This window comes from Carassius gibelio, chromosome A23 (assembly GCF_023724105.1).
Source record: "Carassius gibelio isolate Cgi1373 ecotype wild population from Czech Republic chromosome A23, carGib1.2-hapl.c, whole genome shotgun sequence".
Classification (NCBI taxonomy): Eukaryota; Metazoa; Chordata; class Actinopteri; order Cypriniformes; family Cyprinidae; genus Carassius; species Carassius gibelio.
The window spans coordinates 9,470,126-9,487,655 of NC_068393.1; the positions used below are offsets into that span (position 1 = coordinate 9,470,126).

The following is a 17,530-nucleotide window of genomic DNA, read 5'->3' on the forward strand; positions in this document are numbered from 1 at the left end:
CGAACAGTGGATGCAGTTTGTTTTTCTGGGGCAGCAACGGAGTGTATCAAGTGCATTTGTGTGTTCTCGTCATTTCAGTGATGAATGTTTTCTGAACAAGGCCCAGGTCGATGCTGGATTTGCACATCGTTTGCTATTAAAAATGGAGTTCTCCCAGTGATAAAAACACCCATTCATGTAAGTACAACTGCATCAGATTTCTTTCTTTTGTTGGAAATCAGCACATAAGAATATATGTTAATAGAAACAACACGAAACATCAGTATTATAGCTCCGCTCACAGCACTCTTCCAGGAGCACTGTTTTTTGCGGAGAGAATCGGAAAGCTGTATTTTTATTTTATAAATATGATCAAACTAAAGACTTTTTGGAGATATGAAGGATGCAGTACTACTATATAGGTAGTCAAGATTTACATGAGATTAGGTGAAACTGTGTATGTTATGTACCCTTCAACTTGTATCTTGCCGGTTCTGTTCTTATGTGTCTATATGTTCTTTCTCATTCTAGTCAGCTAGAAATATTTATAAACCTATTAACTGAATTAACAGAGTAAAATGGATGGCATTAAACTTGCTTTGTTGTTCTGTACCATACACCTGTTTTGTTTGACTTATACCAGAGGATTTTTATTATATAAAAAAACAATATATATCAGCTATCCAACCTGCTGTACATTCTCTGGAATGCTGAATCCCATCCTCAGAAAGTTTTTAGATTTTGACCTCACATCTGGTTTTAGGGTTAATGTACAGCGAGCCACACATGGCACTCAAGTTCGGTATAAATCCTAGAGTTGGGATGACAATGCATTCAAGTACAATTAAAGTTCCATTTTAAGTGCATTCTTGTAAATCTCTGCTCAGTCTGCATTTCATAGAAGTACATAAGGGTTCTGTTCTTTACATTATGTGCATGCAGATATGCAGGCTGTTGAAGACTACTGTATATTGTGAAGTTAACCTTCCAAAAGCAGAGCTCATGTAGAATGCAAACTGGTAGAGCATAATACAAGCAATGTTAAGGTCATGGGTTCGAATCCCAGAGAAAATGCATACAGATATGCATTGGATTGAACATATAAATCTAAACAAAAATCCTTATAAAGGATAGTATATTTTTTAGATAATTTTGTACAATCCAAAAATACCTGTAAAGGGTTTAAACAATATCAGAATCAGAAAGAGCTTTATAGTCATGTATGCTTGCGCATACAAGGAATTTGTTTTAGTGACATAAGCTTCCAGTACACAGAGACAATAACACACAGACAAAAAAAGGAAATATAAAGACAAATATTGCAAAATAAATAAATAAAAAAAAATTTGTATGAACAGTTGTGCTATAGATGATAATGGAATATAATAGAGTGAGATGCAGGGATGTACTAGGATGGAGGTGGTAACAAATAAATATAAGGATATTGCACATTTTTATTGCATAAGTGGGGAACATTTAACTGTTCATGAGGTAGATTGCCTGGAGGAAGAAACTGTTTTTGTGCCTGTCTGTCCTGGTATTTGCGGCTCTGAGGTGCCGGCCAGATGGCAAAAGTTCAAAAAGGGGAAAACTTGGATGTGATGGATACAGATTGATTTTTTCTGAGCCCTTTAAATCACTCTGGATGTATACAGTTCTTGAAGGGTGGGCAGAGGAGCACCAATAATCCTTTCAGCAGTCCGAACAGTTCTCTGTAGTCTTCTTATGTCTGATTTTGTTGCTGAACCAAACCAGACAGTTATTGAAGTGCCCAGGACAGACTCAATGACAGCTGAGTAGCAATGTTTCAGCAGCTCCTGTGGAAGCTTAAACTTCCTCAGCTGGCGAAGGAAGTACAACCCTTGTTGGGCCTTTTTAACAATTGAGTCAATGTGATTGTCCCAATTCAGGTCCTGAAAGATGTTGGTTCCCAGGAATCTGAATGACTCCACTGCAGTCACAGTGCTGTTCATGATGGTGAGTGGGGGGAGTGCAAGGGGGATTTCTCCTGAAGTCCACTAACATCTCCACTGTTACAAGCGTGTTCAGCTCCAGGTTCTTAAGACCTGACATCCAGCTGCTCAACCCCTTGTCTGTAAGCAGACTCATCACCGTCCTGAATGAGGTTGATGACTGTAGTGTCGTCTGCAAACTTTAGGAGCTTGACAGAGGGGTCTTTAGAGGTGCAGTCGTTGGTGCACAGGGAGAAGAGCAGCGGGGAGAGAACACATCCCTGAGGGGCACCAGTGTTGGTGGGGTGACTGTTGGACATGAATTTCCCCAGTCTCACTAGCTGTAGCCTATCTGTCAGAAAGCTGGTGATCCACTGACAGATAGAGCTGCTGGGTCAGTTTGGTCTGGAGGGCTGTTGGGATGATGGTGTTGAAAGCCGAACTAAAGTCCACAAACAGGATCGTCACATACAGTATTGTTCAAAATAATAGCAGTACAATGTGACTAACCAGAATAATCAAGGTTTTTCGTATATTTTTTTATTGCTACGTGGCAAACAAGTTACCAGTAGGTTCAGTAGATTCTCAGAAAACAAATGAGACCCAGCATTCATGATATGCACGCTCTTAAGGCTGTGCAATTGGGCAATTAGTTGAATTAGTTGAAAGGGGTTTGTTCAAAAAAATAGCAGTGTGGCATTCAATCACTGAGGTCATCAATTTTGTGAAGAAACCGGTGTGAATCAGGTGGCCCCTATTTAAGGATGAAGCCAACACTTGTTGAACATGCATTTGAAAGCTGAGGAAAATGGGTCGTTCAAGACATTGTTCAGAAGAACAGCGTACTTTGATTAAAAAGTTGATTAGAGAGGGGAAAACCTATAAAGAGGTGCAAAAAATGATAGGCTGTTCAGCTAAAATGATCTCCAATGCCTTAAAATGGAGAGCAAAACCAGAGAGACGTGGAAGAAAACGGAAGACAACCATCAAAATGGATAGAAGAATAACCAGAATGGCAAAGGCTCAGCCAGTGATCACCTCCAGGATGATCAAAGACAGTCTGGAGTTACCTGTAAGTACTGTGACAGTTAGAAGACGTCTGTGTGAAGCTAATCTATTTTCAAGAATCCCCCGCAAAGTCCCTCTGTTAAAAAAAAGGCATGTGCAGAAGAGGTTACAATTTGCCAAAGAACACATCAACTGGCCTAAAGAGAAATGGAGGAACATTTTGTGGACTGATGAGAGTAAAATTGTTCTTTTTGGGTCCAAGGGCCACAGGCAGTTTGTGAGACGACCCCCAAACTCTGAATTCAAGCCACAGTACACAGTGAAGACAGTGAAGCATGGAGGTGCAAGCATCATGATATGGGCATGTTTCTCCTACTATGGTGTTGGGCCTATTTATCGCATACCAGGGATCATGGATCAGTTTGCATATGTTAAAATACTTGAAGAGGTCATGTTGCCCTATGCTGAAGAGGACATGCCCTTGAAATGGTTGTTTCAACAAGACAATGACCCAAAACAAACTAGTAAACGGGCAAAGTCTTGGTTCCAAACCAACAAAATTAATGTTATGGAGTGGCCAGCCCAATCTCCAGACCTTAATCCAATTGAGAACTTGTGGGGTGATATCAAAAATGCTGTTTCTGAAGCAAAACCAAGAAATGTGAATGAATTGTGGAATGTTGTTAAAGAATCATGGAGTGGAATAACAGCTGAGAGGTGCCACAAGTTGGTTGACTCCATGCCACACAGATGTCAAGCAGTTTTAAAAAACTGTGGTCATACAACTAAATATTAGTTAAGTGATTCACGGGATTGCTAAATCCCAGAAAAAAAAAATGTTTGTACAAAATAGTTTTGAGTTTGTACAGTCAAAGGTAGACACTGCTATTTTTTTGAACACACCCCTTTCAACTAATTGCCCAATTGCACAGCCTTAAGAGCGTGCATATCATGAATGCTGGGTCTTGTTTGTTTTCTGACAATCTACTGAACCTACTGGTAACTTGTTTGCCACGTAGCAATAAAAAATATACTAAAAACCTTGATTATTCTGGTTAGTCACATTGTACTGCTATTATTTTGAACAATACTGTAAGTCCCTGTGTTCTTCTTTTGTTCTTCCTGAAGACCTGGCACACATCATTCTCATTGATTTAAAGAGCAGGAGGTGTTAACTGCTGTGTAGAGAGATTTGGCCTCTTTGGCATGAAAGAAGATGTCTGAGTTTTGCTGTAAACCGTGGCTTATCATTGTTGAATGTTAAATAAGTCCTAGTAGGGATGCAAATATCCTCACAAAAATTAATATAGGATGTTACAGTCTCTGAGTTCACCCAGATCTGTGGTAGGAGCTTCAAAAACTCTCCAATCAGTGAGGTTGAAACAGGCTTTAAAGCCCACTCTGTTTCATGCTCCATCTCTTTACAGTCTTTACTACAGGTTCAGCAGATTTAAGTTATTTTAAGATGAACCAGTCAGTGATCAGCCAGCCCCAAAGCTTTTTGTGGAACAGAGTGATATGCATTCTTTATTGTTGTGTAACAGTGATCCAGTATATTACAGTCTCTGGCGGGACATGTAACATGCTGTCTGTATTTTGGCAGCTCACGGGAAAGATTTGCTTTGTTAAAGTCCCCAAGAACGATCAAAACAGAGTACGGGTGTTGTTGTTCTATCTCTGTGATCTGATCAGTGAATTTCTGTAAAAAGGCTGAGCTCACGTGTGCTTGCGGAGGAATGTAAAGAATGTAAAAGATTGGATGACAAATAATTTTCTCTGGAATAGCCTTCCTGATAATGTTCGGGGTTCAGACACACTCTCTCTGTTTAAATCTAGATTAAAAACGCATCTCTTTTGCCAAGCATTCGAATAATGTATCTTTTAAATTGTGAGTGTAGTTGCATCTGATCAAATGTGCATTCTTATTCATTAGCTTGGGTTAAACTAATTTTACTTTGTTGGATCAGCAGCTATGCTAATGATCTCTATTTGTCTCTATTTGTTTCTATGTTTTGCCACTGGATTTACATGTCGAGGTAACTAGGATTTACACAAGCTCCAGTCTGGACCCAGAACACCTGAGAAGAGATGATGCTGACCCTCAGAGGACCTCAGATGATGCTAACCCTGAATCATCAAACAGAACTAACAAATATTGCTACAAGTGTGAATGCATCATATGATAATTATTAATTAATAATATTAATAATGTTCATCGTCTGGCTGACTACGTCTTGTATTAATTTTTCTAAAAATCCTGTCAAACGTGCACAAACTGAAAGTCACCACCATAAGCTACTACTAAATATTGTAGAAACATAATTTTCTGTAAAGTTGCTTTGTAAAGATTTGTATTGTAAAAAGCGCTATACAAATAAACTTGAATTGAAAAATTTAACTGAATATAATTGAATGTACCGTATTTTCCAGACTATAAGTCACACTTTTTTCATAGCTGGTCCTGCGACTTATAGTCAGGTGCAACTTATTTATCAAAATTAATTTGATGTGAACCAAGAGAAATGAACCAAGAGAAATGAACCAAGAGAAAACATTACCATCTACAGCCGCCAGAGGGCGCCCTCTCGTGGCTGGAGAAGGTAATGTTTTCTCTTGGTTCTTGGTTCTAAATAAATGTGACTTTAGTCCAGTGCAACTTACATGTTATTTTCCTCATCATGACGTATTTTTGGACTGATGCGACTTATACTCAGGTGCGACTTATAGTCCGAAAAATACGGTAAACACTCACAAGAATGAACGTGTGAAACTCCAGCAGTGAATAGAATGGCTTGCAGTTAAAGAAGAGCGCTTCTAGATCAGGACAGCACATCTTATTTAACAAGGTTACATCTGTACACTACCAAGTGCTAATTGATGTACTAAGCGCTAATTGATGTAAAAGCATGTCCCGCCACCACGCGATTTCCCCATTGATTCTGTGTCACGATCTGCTCTAAACAGCTGGAAGCTGGGCCGATGCAGTGCGCTGTCTGGAATGGCATAATTCCGTGAAACACAGAGCAGCAGAGTGTGAGAAATCTTTATATGTCCGGGAGAGCAGAAGTTGTTTGTGTGCTTTGTTGGGTAGAGAGCGGAGATTTGCCAGATAGACGCAACGGCGTTCGAAATCCACGCTTTCTGAGCTTGACATGCGCCACAGCTCTCTTCCCCTGTCTGCTCGTCCTGAAGCACTTGATCAGCACGGCTGCACTGCCGACTACAATGTTCAGTAAAACGTCCGAATAATTTAAATCCGCTAGATTTTGGGGTGTGTTCTGCCGAATGTTCAGCTGGAAAAACAGGAAAAACTAACAAAAACACTACAATCACTGGAGAGCCAAGCACTGAAACAGCCGTGTGCGGTTCATGAGCATATTATTTTCATGCTTGTTCAATGAATCATAAACAATTATTGCACATGCACCTGTGGAACAGTTCAAGTTCATGTGAATTTTTCAAACTTATTCTTTTCTGTAGGTAAATGGAAGAACCCTCTCTGTCGCCACCCATGATCAAGCAATAGAGGCTTTCCAAACTGCCAAAGACCCTCTTGAGGTTTGGGTACTCCGCAGGACGGCACAAAAGACTTGCAGGACTCTTAAACCAACCCGAGGAATGGACAACAGTACTCAGACCAACATTACGCTGAAAACCTCGCAACAAATAGAGACTTTGGCCAACATGCCATCACCTTCTACTCCATGTATGGCTTTGCTGGACAGTTTCCGTTCACCCTCACAGTAAGTGCTAATCAGCATGTCACCAACTGTATCATAACAAATGATTTTCAGTTTTAATTTTAAAATGAGAGTTTCTGTGAATGAGGCTTCAGTTAATGCAAATGTTTCATTGTATTGAAGGTATCAATTGGCAAGACATGATTCACCTTATTCCTCAGACTTCCATGATGATGTACAGAAAGACATTGAGAGTGGAGGCCTGGAATATGAGGTATTGCGTTTCCATAGACTGTATTCAATCACTAAAGCAATGCATGTTCAAATCATGTTTAATCTAAGCGTCTTCTGAGGTCATTTTAATTTTGATTTCATTTACCTGCTAATATTTTCCCAAGACCACTTTAATTGCACTTGGATTTACCATGCAAACGAATCAACTTCTATTGTGCAGCAAGCACTAAAAATTTTCAGACTTGCTTTGGCTTATGTTAACAATGACTAAAATGAATCATTAAACTTAATCTTTGTCATCAAAATCAATTACCTGTGTTTTTATAGGAGGTGGATTTGCAGAGGAAAACCACTCAGGATAAGCTTGGCCTGAAGTTATGTTACAAGACGGATGATGAGAAGTCTGCCATTTATATTAGCGAGGTAGGGTTCTACAATGGGAATTTCTCAGGACAGTAAATGTTTAGGCATTTTATTTAGTGTGTGTATATCAGACTTGCTTACTGCAGCTTTGGGTAATCCAGTGCCCTCATCTCAAATGTTAAGTCTAAATGCACTGTTCTTACCCTGCTTAGATTGATTCAGAAGGAATTGCTGCAAAAGATGGCAGAGTTCAGGAAGGAGACCAAATTATCCAGGTAGAATTTATTCCATTGTATATTTATATATAAAATATAAATCAAAGCTTATTGTATTTATCCTTCACATGCTGAAGATCAATGGAATGGACATCCAGAGCCATGAGGCGGCAGTGACACTTCTGACCAAGGTGGGGAGTAAGAATGTGACCCTTCTAGTGGCTCGACCAGAAAGTCAGGTCTGCTAACCGTTCTGTGCACTTCCAGATAAAGATTTTTTAAATTACATTAGATTATTGTTAGGTTTTTCCAATCCTGTTCCTGTAGGACCACCTTTTGGGAGAGTTTGGCTCAAAGCCAATTTAAACACACCTCAACTAACCAAAATTGTGCATGAAGGTGGCCCTTCTGAAGCATGTTTGGACACTCATGATTTAAGTTAAAGAATTAAGAATTAAAGAATGACATTGCATTTTGGTATGGGTTGCAGGATGTTGGCCGGTTGGAGAAGGATAGATACAACTTAAAAGACTTGCACGTGGGAATACTGGAGCAGCAACATCACAAGGTCAAGGAGTTTACTGCAAGTATGCTGCAGCAGGCAAGTTAATAAGGCTTAAGTCAACAGTGAAATTCTCACTTTATCCAATTAAAAGGTGCAAACCTTACTATAAAAGTGATTTGCAAGCTATTAAAAGTTCTACCCACTCAATTTAACAGAGCACAAATGAAGAAGATGGAGGCACTACAGATACGGCTACTTTACTATCCAACCAGCATGAAAAAGACAGCGGCGTAGGCCGCACAGACGAAAGCACTCGTAATGATGAAAGCTCAGAGCAAGACATCTTGGGGGATGACCAGAATTCCTTCTGTGACACTCTCCCAGAAAACCACAAGAAGTACAACAATAATCTGGACACTGTTGAAAGTGGGGACATGCACTTAAGCAATGACTCCTTCCTTTCAGTTGACAATGGAGACAGTGGAAACTTCCTTGGCATACCTGGCACAACGTGTGATCATTTCCGGAAACAGCTTGAACCGAAATCTCTGATGAATGGTAACAGTCTTCCGGGATTTCTGGAGCATGATGCCACACTATTTGGAAAGAGGGTAAGTGGAGACTGTGATGATCAAGAGATTCAAATACTTAATGAGGAGCTACTGAACATTGAGCTTAAGTGCCTGAGTATCATACAAGCACACAGGCTTAAGGCTGAAGTTGGTGATCTGCAAGCCAAAAATCCCAGTAACGAGCACTTTGAGCAAGTCCATCAGGACCTCATCAATAACCACGTGGACAATGAAGGCTCTACTAGTGCTTACAACACTGGAGAGAGCAGCTGGAGCTTACGTCCTGCTCTGGAGTCAGATTCTCCCGACTCACAAAGGATGGTTGCTGGAGACAAGGGTAAAGGTTCTCCCATGCATAGACGCAACTCAACAGCAGGATGCTCCAAACATCACCTCTCCCCCATTCAGGAGATCAGTCCCACCAAGAGTTTGCCTGGAGATCCAGAGGTCATAAATCAAGGGAAAAGAAAGCAGAGTAAGAAAAAGATCCCAAGGAAGAGTCTTTTGCCATCCTTGTGTCATTCCTCATACAAGAACACCTACATCCCAGCTCATGCACAACATTACCAAAGCTACATGCAACTTATCCAGCAGAAGTCAGCTGTGGAATATGCCCAGAGCCAAGTCAGCTTAGCCAGCCTGTGCATGAATGCAGAAACCACCCCCACAGAGTCCAAGCTCAGGATGGGGTGGAAGGTAAAGATCCGTAGCGATGGAACAAGATACATCACCAAAAGGCCCATCAGGGACCAGCTTCTGAAGAAGCGAGCTTTGCACATTCGAGAAGAACGCTGCAGCGCAACAACAGATGACGATGCAGCAAGTGAACTAAAACTGGGTCGATACTGGAACAAAGAGGAGCGCAAACAGCATGCGGCACGAGCCAAAGAACAGCGTCAACGGCGGGAACTCATGAAGCAGTGCTGCATAGAGAGCAAAGAACAAGCAGGAGCAATGGACAAGAAGGAGGCGGATATTATCCAGCTTAGCCGTAAAAGGATGATGAAGAGGAGGAACAAGAAGATATTTGACAACTGGATGACCATTCAGGAGCTGCTGACACATGGCACAATGTCCACAGACGATAAAAGACTATATAATTCCTTTCTTTCTGTGACTACAGTTTAAGGGATTGCTTGGTTTAGGGCACTTTACTAGTTTACTGTGTAAAAATGTGTGAGGTTTGGTGTGGGAAATCTTGCCTCATTTAAGGAGGTGGGTCATTTATGGACTACGTATGAAAATCGACAGAGATTTGTGAGCCAACAGTGAATATGAATTCAAACAAACTACAGATATCTTAAATATGCTTTATAGAACTTGAGGGTGCACTAACGTTTCAGTTTGTACTGAGGTTATTTTATTAAACAACTCATAGTTTAATGTATAAAACAGATGGAAATAGATTTTGTGTTAAATTCTAGCTCGTATGTGCAGTTACTGGCCATTACTTGCATATCACCCACTTGTTGTAATCACTAACACTCTTAGGTTTCACTTAAACATTGTGGTGAAAATTAGTTGTTCATGACCTGATGTTCCAAAAAGTCTTACTCTGATAAAAGGTTAGAAATGTCTCCGCTTTCACAGATTAAGCATATCACTGCTTTTATTGTGAACATTTATTGCTCTTCAGGAATACTGTCGAAAGCCCCAAGCATTCAGTTCACATTGAGATCACACAATTTCACTTTTCACAAAAGCAGTGAACACTTATTATCTACAAAATCTAATTTAAAAATTTGACATATCAAAAAGGAGCTGTGGAAATAGGTATGGGTTGAACAGCCTGGATTCCTGTCCGTAGGAAGCATGAAAAGTACAGTTTAAGAGATGTTGGTGTTGAGAGTGTTGCTCATTTTAACCTTTATACAACAGCTTGCCATTGTCTGATAAAACAAAATGAAAATCTTATAACAAATAAGGATGACTCAAACAGTGGTTAAGTATATTATGTCAGTTGAAAAGACAGGCTCACTATATTAAGTTACACATTGCAACCAACAGCACTCGAGTATCTAGTGTATGGAAAATCACATTAAGTCCATTTTAGAATCTATTTATCAGCATCAGTGGTTTAATACGTGTCAGTGCTTTGCTGGGAAGCCAGTTAAAATCAAAGGACCCTAAGAATAAAAGAAAAAAATAGCAAAGAAAGGAAATCGGTCTAATGCTGATATTGAGCACTTTGTGCCACAAGCCAGCAGATGATTGCAAAAGGCAATATGAGAGGAAAGGGGTGTTCTTCTGGAATGTTTAGACACTGGTCTGCCGGCCAGCGGGAATACTGAACACACACCCCTCACCCCAACAAACATATGCACACATTCACAAAAACCAAAGATTTGCCACGTGTTCACTCTCAGTACAGCAGGAGAGAGACTGACGTGAAATGAAAGGTGTTGTACCCGATAGCTTTAGAACGTGTTCGTGAACGCCCATGATTTAGAACAGGATTACAGAAAACCGCCAAAGACACAAAGCTTTCGAGTTATTCAATAGCAAACGCTCTGCTAAACCACAAGAAAGATGAACTTCCAGTTGTTTTAGTTGTTCTTAGGAGAAGAGCCCATATGAGGAGAAGATGCCTTAAGAAGGGTCATAAGGAATAGATGGGTCATGAGAGGTCTTTGGGGATATCACCCTCCTCTCCTGGTCTATAAAGGATCTGCTAAATTAGCAGGATAAGTGATTTTTGGGGGTTTGTACAGTAGAGTGTAAAAATCAATCATGTGCGTGTGAACTTCAGTCTTGCTCCATGGTGTCGTCTGCAGTCTCTGAGCTGTCCGAACTGATTTCTGCAGTGGTGCTGCCCTCTGCCGTCAGCTCTGTGGAACTGCTGGGACTTGCAGATGGAGTCTCTGCACTGGACACTTCCTCGTCACTGCTGTTGTTGCTGCTACTGCTGACTGGGTCATTTCTCTCGTCCGTTTCCTGAGCCTCGGCGCTCTCTTCCCTCTCCGACCGCTGCTCTGATAGATCTGATTCACTGCCAGTCACCTGATTGTGGGAAGGGTCGGGTGAATCGTCCGAAGCCGATTTCTCAGCCCTGTTTTCCACGACCTCTGACTGTGTACTAGAAGGTTCTGCAGAGAGGAGCAGAAAATGTAAATGTATGCAAAGAGATGCTCGACAGCTGCAGATGTGCAAAGATATTAACACAGCAGTTACCCACATGAACAAGAGGGTGGAAATAAAACAAGAGAAATTTACATTAGTGACTTATTTTACATTGACTGAACCCCAAAAAATATGGTCAATGATGATTTTCAGTCACCCACATTCCTTGCACAGAGATATGTACTAATATCAATAGCTTGGACACACTGACTAAATGAGTTTCTGAATGACCAAATGTCTTTATAAAAATCTAAATTCTACAAAAGACTTAAAAATAAGTGTTTTTTTTTTTTTTTTAATCACATAACTATGATTCTAAATGTTCAAAATATTAATAACCCAAAATGGGTAGGTGTGTCCAAACTTCTGACCATTATTAAAAGAGCATCTCTAGATTTCTTAAAGACATTCAGTGCTCATCCAGTTGGCTTCATCAGCTATCAGATCAGTAAACAGACTAGACATCAAGAAAAGCTCTAAAATACTGTGATACACACTTTATCAAGACATGCTAAATGTCCAGTTTAAACACCAGACCTGACTGGCAGAGGGGGACAAGTACATTTCCTGAATGAGGCTTTTTAAGAGCCAAACGTTCAAAATAGGTTTGTGGGCTGGGGTTTGTGTGAACTCCAGCAGGACGGTTAGCAAATGGCAAGAAAGTAATCTGGTTTATTACGTTGAAGCCTAGTAAAGTAGAATGCATTTTTCATTGCTGCTCATGTCTGCAGAAATTGCCTTTGCCAAGCATGTTAGGATTTAGTTTTGCCAGTAAAGGAACAAAAACACGAATGAAGAAGAAAAAAAAAAAAAATTGAACAAAACAGCACTTTCCATTTTTGGCAGGTTCCCCTAAACGGTTACCTAGCTACAGTGGTACACAGCTGCAGATGTGCAGTGTTTGTGGTGATACTCATGTTGATACCACAATCTGAGCCACATAATACAATATTAAAAACACCTTTGGGTGGGAATGAGACTCCGGTTTGGACCAAACAAGCAAACCAAAGGTGAGAAAAGCCTAAAACAAGCAGCTGACAGTCCCAGACAACAGATGAAGCCACTCTGATGATAGGTAAAATAACTTAATGAATGGCCAAGGTCCAGGATGCTTTAAGATAAACCTGATATTCATTTTGTCCATGCAGGATGTTAGAAACAAAATCTCTTTATGCGTATGCCAATATACTATCAACATAGTTCTGCTGGTAGTCATAAAAGAACGTACCTTGGTCTTCAGTGACGAATTCGTCAGGTTTATTATCCTTTGCCTCCGCAGTGATGTCTGATGAGGACTGCGCTACATCTGAAGAGCTCTCCGCCACCGATGTGCAGGGTGACTGCTTCTCATCCAGCTCTTTCTCCCTTCCATCCTCACTGTCATCCTCTTCTTCAAACTTAAGTCTCTTTGCTTCGTGCATTTCAGTGTTTGTAGCATCATCATCTTCTTCACGATGTTTACTCTTCACTGGACCAATATGTGAACCTTCTGCTTCTGAATCTGAAGTCTCACTTAAAGAAAAAAAGACAAAACACTTATTAGACTCCAAATACACAGTTACACAGACCGTGAAATCATCATTTGATTTTGTGGGCCTTTATACCATGGACGTTTTAAACTCATCTATGTGTTATTAAAATATTCACCGTGCAGCAGAAACAATCATGAGAAAGACCAAACCAGGTTGGAAAATTATTGACTATAGAAATTTATAGCATGACATTTTCTGCAATTTAAGCAAAAACTAAAGTGACAATTTTAAGAATATAGATATGTAAAATAACAGTGGTGAAGACCAGTTCTTCCAAAACTGCTTCAGTAGTGAATACAAACAAAAAAGCAGTGCTCTTTCATCAACAGCAGGGCTACATGGTTTGAACACGAGTGTCACATCCTGGCATTTCAGACTTACTTGACTGTTCTGTCTGATTGCTCTGATGCTTGTTCTTTGCTGTCTGTGCTGTCAGGAAGGCCGTTGGTAGCTACGCTGCTGGACAGGGAGAGTTTTGGTCTGTTCAGTGGCCTGGGTGTTCCTGGACCATTCACATTTCTATCACAGACAGCGGACAGTAATATTAGGTCCAGCTAGACTCTCTTTACAGTGAGCATGAACATTTCAAGCTGAATCGATTCAGTCCGTTTAGTGACCCATGAGGCTAAAGTTTCTATAACGCTGATTAAAGTGATAAACTCACCTATCGGGAAACGCTGAAGTGTTGCCAGGGAACATGACACCATTCATTCTGCTCACACAACCGGACCCTTTTTTCCTTTAAAAGTAAATAAAAGTAATAAAAGTATTAAGAACATCTGAACAGCCCTTGAAAACATTATAAGCATCACTAAAAACTGGTATTGAAAGCTGCCCAAACACAAAACGGTAAAATAGAGCAGACAGAGAGTTTAACTCACTCGGAGGTGGAACACACACAGCTGACCACCATCACATTCTAAAAATGAAAAAGATTTCACTTGAACTGAGCGGAGACAGGAGCTGCTTTAAAACAGGACACAAATAAAACCATTGCCAAAGAACTGCTCATTTCCTTGAGCAACGTACCTTCTCCACACCCCTGAGAAACTTGTCGGTTCCTGTGTAGTTTCTTTTCGGCTCAGTAAGAAGCTCACAAAGACGCTGAATAGTGAAAGGAATCCTGAAAAAATAATAATAATAATTTTTTATTCAAATATGTTCACAGAGGCACGTGTAATGTGTTTGTTAAGGCTTACCCGTTGTATCCACTGACGATTTTGAGAATCCTCTGCTTCATCTCCTCAAAGGGAATGTACTCCACGTTTGGATTGGCAGGTCCCCGCTGCTCTGGACACGAGGCTTTAAAATCATCCATCACTTTCTCCAGCTTAAAGAGGAAGTAGCCTTTAAACTGAGACCACTGAATCCTGATGATGTGAATGAAAAGAATGATGACAGTTCTGATGAAAAAGGCAATTCGATCATGGAAATACAGTACAGTAATGCTGTAACGGTTTACACAAACAGCGCACTCCAAACAGGCAAAAATTGCTTTTAAAATTGCAATCGTCTTTCTCATATGAGTGAAAATTTGCTGAAGGGGAGGGATTATTATATCAGAGAAAAGATATCTAGGGTAATGGTTTTTTAAGTAAGAAAGGGTGCATGAAAAAAAAAGATATTGATGTGCATGGATAAACCATTTATAATTACCACTGCAAATATTCTGTGAAAAAATAAGAATTTGCGATTGATTAATGGTGACCTTAAAAGACATGTACACTGCAATGAACACCATCCACTCAGGATAAATGAATCTAGTTAGCTTAGAGGTTTTAAGAAGCCTTATAGAAACCAATTTCTGCCTCGGGTCGAAAAAAGGTACTTATGACTTTTTAATCACACAATTTAATTCACACACTTTTGCGTTCTGATTTTTCTTCTTCTCTGAATTCTCAATCAGCGCGATTGTGTTGTGCATAAAAGTGTCGGTCTAGATCACTTAATGTTTGTATACATTATATAATTTCCATATTTATGCACTAAATGTCAAATTCACATATTTATAGTCATGAAATGAACATTTTGTTCACAGAATATATTTTATGATCCATGCATGTCCTTTCAATATAAATGTACAATTCTGAGAGAAAAAAACCAATTGCGAGATGTTAAAAGGTCAGAATCACAAGATATAAACTCAAAGAAAAAGAAAAAACTGTGAGAGAAACATACTCAGGATTATGAGAAATACAGTCAATTATGTGATGAAAAGTCACAATTACCTTTTTATCCCGAGGATTAAACCAGACTAGTGTCCTTCAAAGTACTTGCCTACAAAAGCAATATTCCCTCAACAACAGCATCTGTTGTAGGATTTGTCTGCGAGTGCTGAACTTACATGGTCTCTCCCGTTTTTGCCACATGCAACAGAAACTGATCCAAAATCGGGCAGGTTTCCTTTTCTCCTTTCTTCTCGAAATCTACAATGAACAATAAAGAAAATAATAAGGCTTCTTGTGGAAATCTCCTTTTATTATAATCGCACATTCTGTTTAATAAGACTAATGACATGACTAAGTGTATTCATGCAATTTTGTATGGAGAATGAATATGCAGCACTTTGAAATCGACATTTCTGCTGCAGACATAGTGCTTGAATGGGAGAGTTCAAAATAAACTGAATTATTTATAATTAAAAAGCGTTGTATACAAAATCTCATACCTTGAGTTTATAAACAAATTCAGCATCAATGATATATGACAGTTTTAAGGATTCACTCTGCAACTCTGGCTCCTCTTTAATAACGTAATCCACTCGCATTCAGATTTAACTCGCACAAATAAGCGCCCCAGAAACTTTTTTCGCTGACTAAGCAGTGAAGTTCATGCAAGTGAGAAGTTTCTGAAAGTAAATAAGCGACAGAGCCAGTGTATTGAGAGCTCTCGTAGCTCAGAGCTAACCGGCTTTCTGTCTGTTCCTGGGTTGCAGGGCACTTTATCAACTTCCGACCGGGGACATCAACAAAATCAACTCAAACATATTTTCTGTGTACCGCGGAGAACCGACCGATATCGATTACTCGTGATATTTAACGGTTTCACCCGCGAGATCAGCGACTAGCATCGGCGGCTAGTTTTATATCCTAGCTTAGCTTACAAGCTAACGAATTAACCAAACCTTTTCTGTTAAGCATTATTGGTCAGGTGGTGCTTGCGGTACCTCTAAATGCTCCCAGAAGCGTGTCGATTTCCATTGTGGAGGTATGTTTGCTACTCTCTGAGTCCAGCTGGAAACAGAAAGATGGCAACAGCGACACGGAGAAAACAGCAGCAGATCTTTAATATGGCGCCGGTGACGTCACTGCCCGTCTGTGCTGCTGCTGCTGCTGCTGCTGTTGCTACGCATGCGCCAAACGCTGGGTCCTCGTGCATAATAATGCATAATAATCGTGTTGGTTTATTTATATATTAATATGTAATACTTGTGCTTCTGTCTACTTCTGTCTACTAAAAAAACGACTTCTGTTTACTACTGAAAATGTAAAAATAAAAGACTTTGAAGGTAAAACAACAAGTAGCAATTATGTATATTAATATTTAGTTGTTTCGGCAGAGACAAGAAAACGGCAGTCCAGAAAACGAATAATAAAACAATTCTGGTTGATTTTGATGTTTTATGTCTTGCTTATGATGTTGCATTAAAATAGCACTTATCAATACCACGTGATGAAAAATATGACTCAGAATAATAACAAAGGGATTTTATAACTCAGAGCTTAATTATAGGAAAACGAACAAACATGAACAGATATGTAATTCAAGAAAATTAAATATGATTAAATGTGTCTGACTATATTTGCAAGGCAGTGTAAATGAAAAGCTATCCAGAGGGAGGCAGTGTATGCACGACGAATAAAGTTTTATTATTAAAACAATAGTGGCTTCTCCTCTCAATAATTGCTAACCTTAATTCAAAGTCTTTCTTTAATTTGTTCCCTTTTGATTCCAAAAATAGAGCTTATATATATATATATTTTTATAATTATTAAATATATATATATATATATATATATATATATATATATATATATATATATATATATATATATATATATATATATATATATATATATATATATATAAATCTTGTCATAACTACTTAAATTCAGTTATAAAAGGGAAAATGGTCTAATGTGAAGACAAAAAATGAGTTTGATTACCTCTTGGCCAGCTACTAGTTGAAGTGGCTTTGTTAATGAAATCCTTGAAGCATGCAATCTTTTATTCATTTATTTACTGCTACTTTTCCTCATAGGTTACAGTAATACAGCTATGCCCTCTGCAATGATCAATCACAGTTTCAAAAGAGCACACTTCTGTATAAAACATTTAGACTTTTAAACGTGCGCGAGTTGTGATTGGCT

At 39.4% G+C, this 17,530-nt stretch overlaps 2 protein-coding genes across 3 annotated transcripts in view; one reads left to right on the forward strand and one right to left on the reverse strand.

The window, feature by feature from the left end:
* Positions 1-10,504, forward strand: part of LOC127944663 (E3 ubiquitin-protein ligase PDZRN3-B-like) — a 32,970-nt gene extending 22,466 nt beyond the window's left edge. The window contains exons 4-10 of the mRNA XM_052540771.1: positions 6,420-6,682; positions 6,803-6,893; positions 7,181-7,276; positions 7,429-7,491; positions 7,569-7,670; positions 7,922-8,032; positions 8,152-10,504. Coding sequence (XP_052396731.1) covers positions 6,420-6,682; positions 6,803-6,893; positions 7,181-7,276; positions 7,429-7,491; positions 7,569-7,670; positions 7,922-8,032; positions 8,152-9,636 — 2,211 coding nt within the window. The 3' untranslated portion in view covers positions 9,637-10,504. The remainder of the gene's footprint in view (positions 1-6,419; positions 6,683-6,802; positions 6,894-7,180; positions 7,277-7,428; positions 7,492-7,568; positions 7,671-7,921; positions 8,033-8,151) is intronic.
* Positions 10,113-16,493, reverse strand: LOC127944664 (serine/threonine-protein phosphatase 4 regulatory subunit 2-A). 2 transcript variants are annotated; one of them, XM_052540772.1, is made up of 9 exons: positions 16,327-16,493; positions 15,505-15,586; positions 14,360-14,530; positions 14,190-14,283; positions 14,042-14,079; positions 13,825-13,899; positions 13,542-13,679; positions 12,857-13,140; positions 10,113-11,594 (listed from the first exon to the last, which is right to left on the reverse strand). In XM_052540772.1, the coding sequence occupies exons 1-9, from the start codon at positions 16,358-16,360 to the stop codon at positions 11,254-11,256; spliced, it is 1,257 nt and encodes a 418-aa protein (XP_052396732.1). In that variant the 5' UTR covers positions 16,361-16,493; the 3' UTR covers positions 10,113-11,253. The 2 variants fall into 2 exon arrangements, with proteins under 2 accessions (XP_052396732.1, XP_052396734.1); XM_052540774.1 differs by lacking the exon at positions 16,327-16,493 and having other exon boundaries at positions 15,389-15,530.
* Positions 16,494-17,530: the final 1,037 nt, after the last annotated feature.

Excerpts from the sequence above, each read along its gene's own strand:
- LOC127944664 (XM_052540772.1), bottom strand. The coding sequence starts at position 16,360 with ATGGAAATCGACACGCTTCTGGGAGCATTTAGAG. Across the intron at positions 14,080-14,189 it reads TTCTCAGGGGTGTGGAGAAG|AATGTGATGGTGGTCAGCTG; the intron begins GTACGTTGCTCA and ends TTTCATTTTTAG. Across the intron at positions 13,680-13,824 it reads ACTTCAGCGTTTCCCGATAG|AAATGTGAATGGTCCAGGAA; the intron begins GTGAGTTTATCA and ends TGTCTGTGATAG.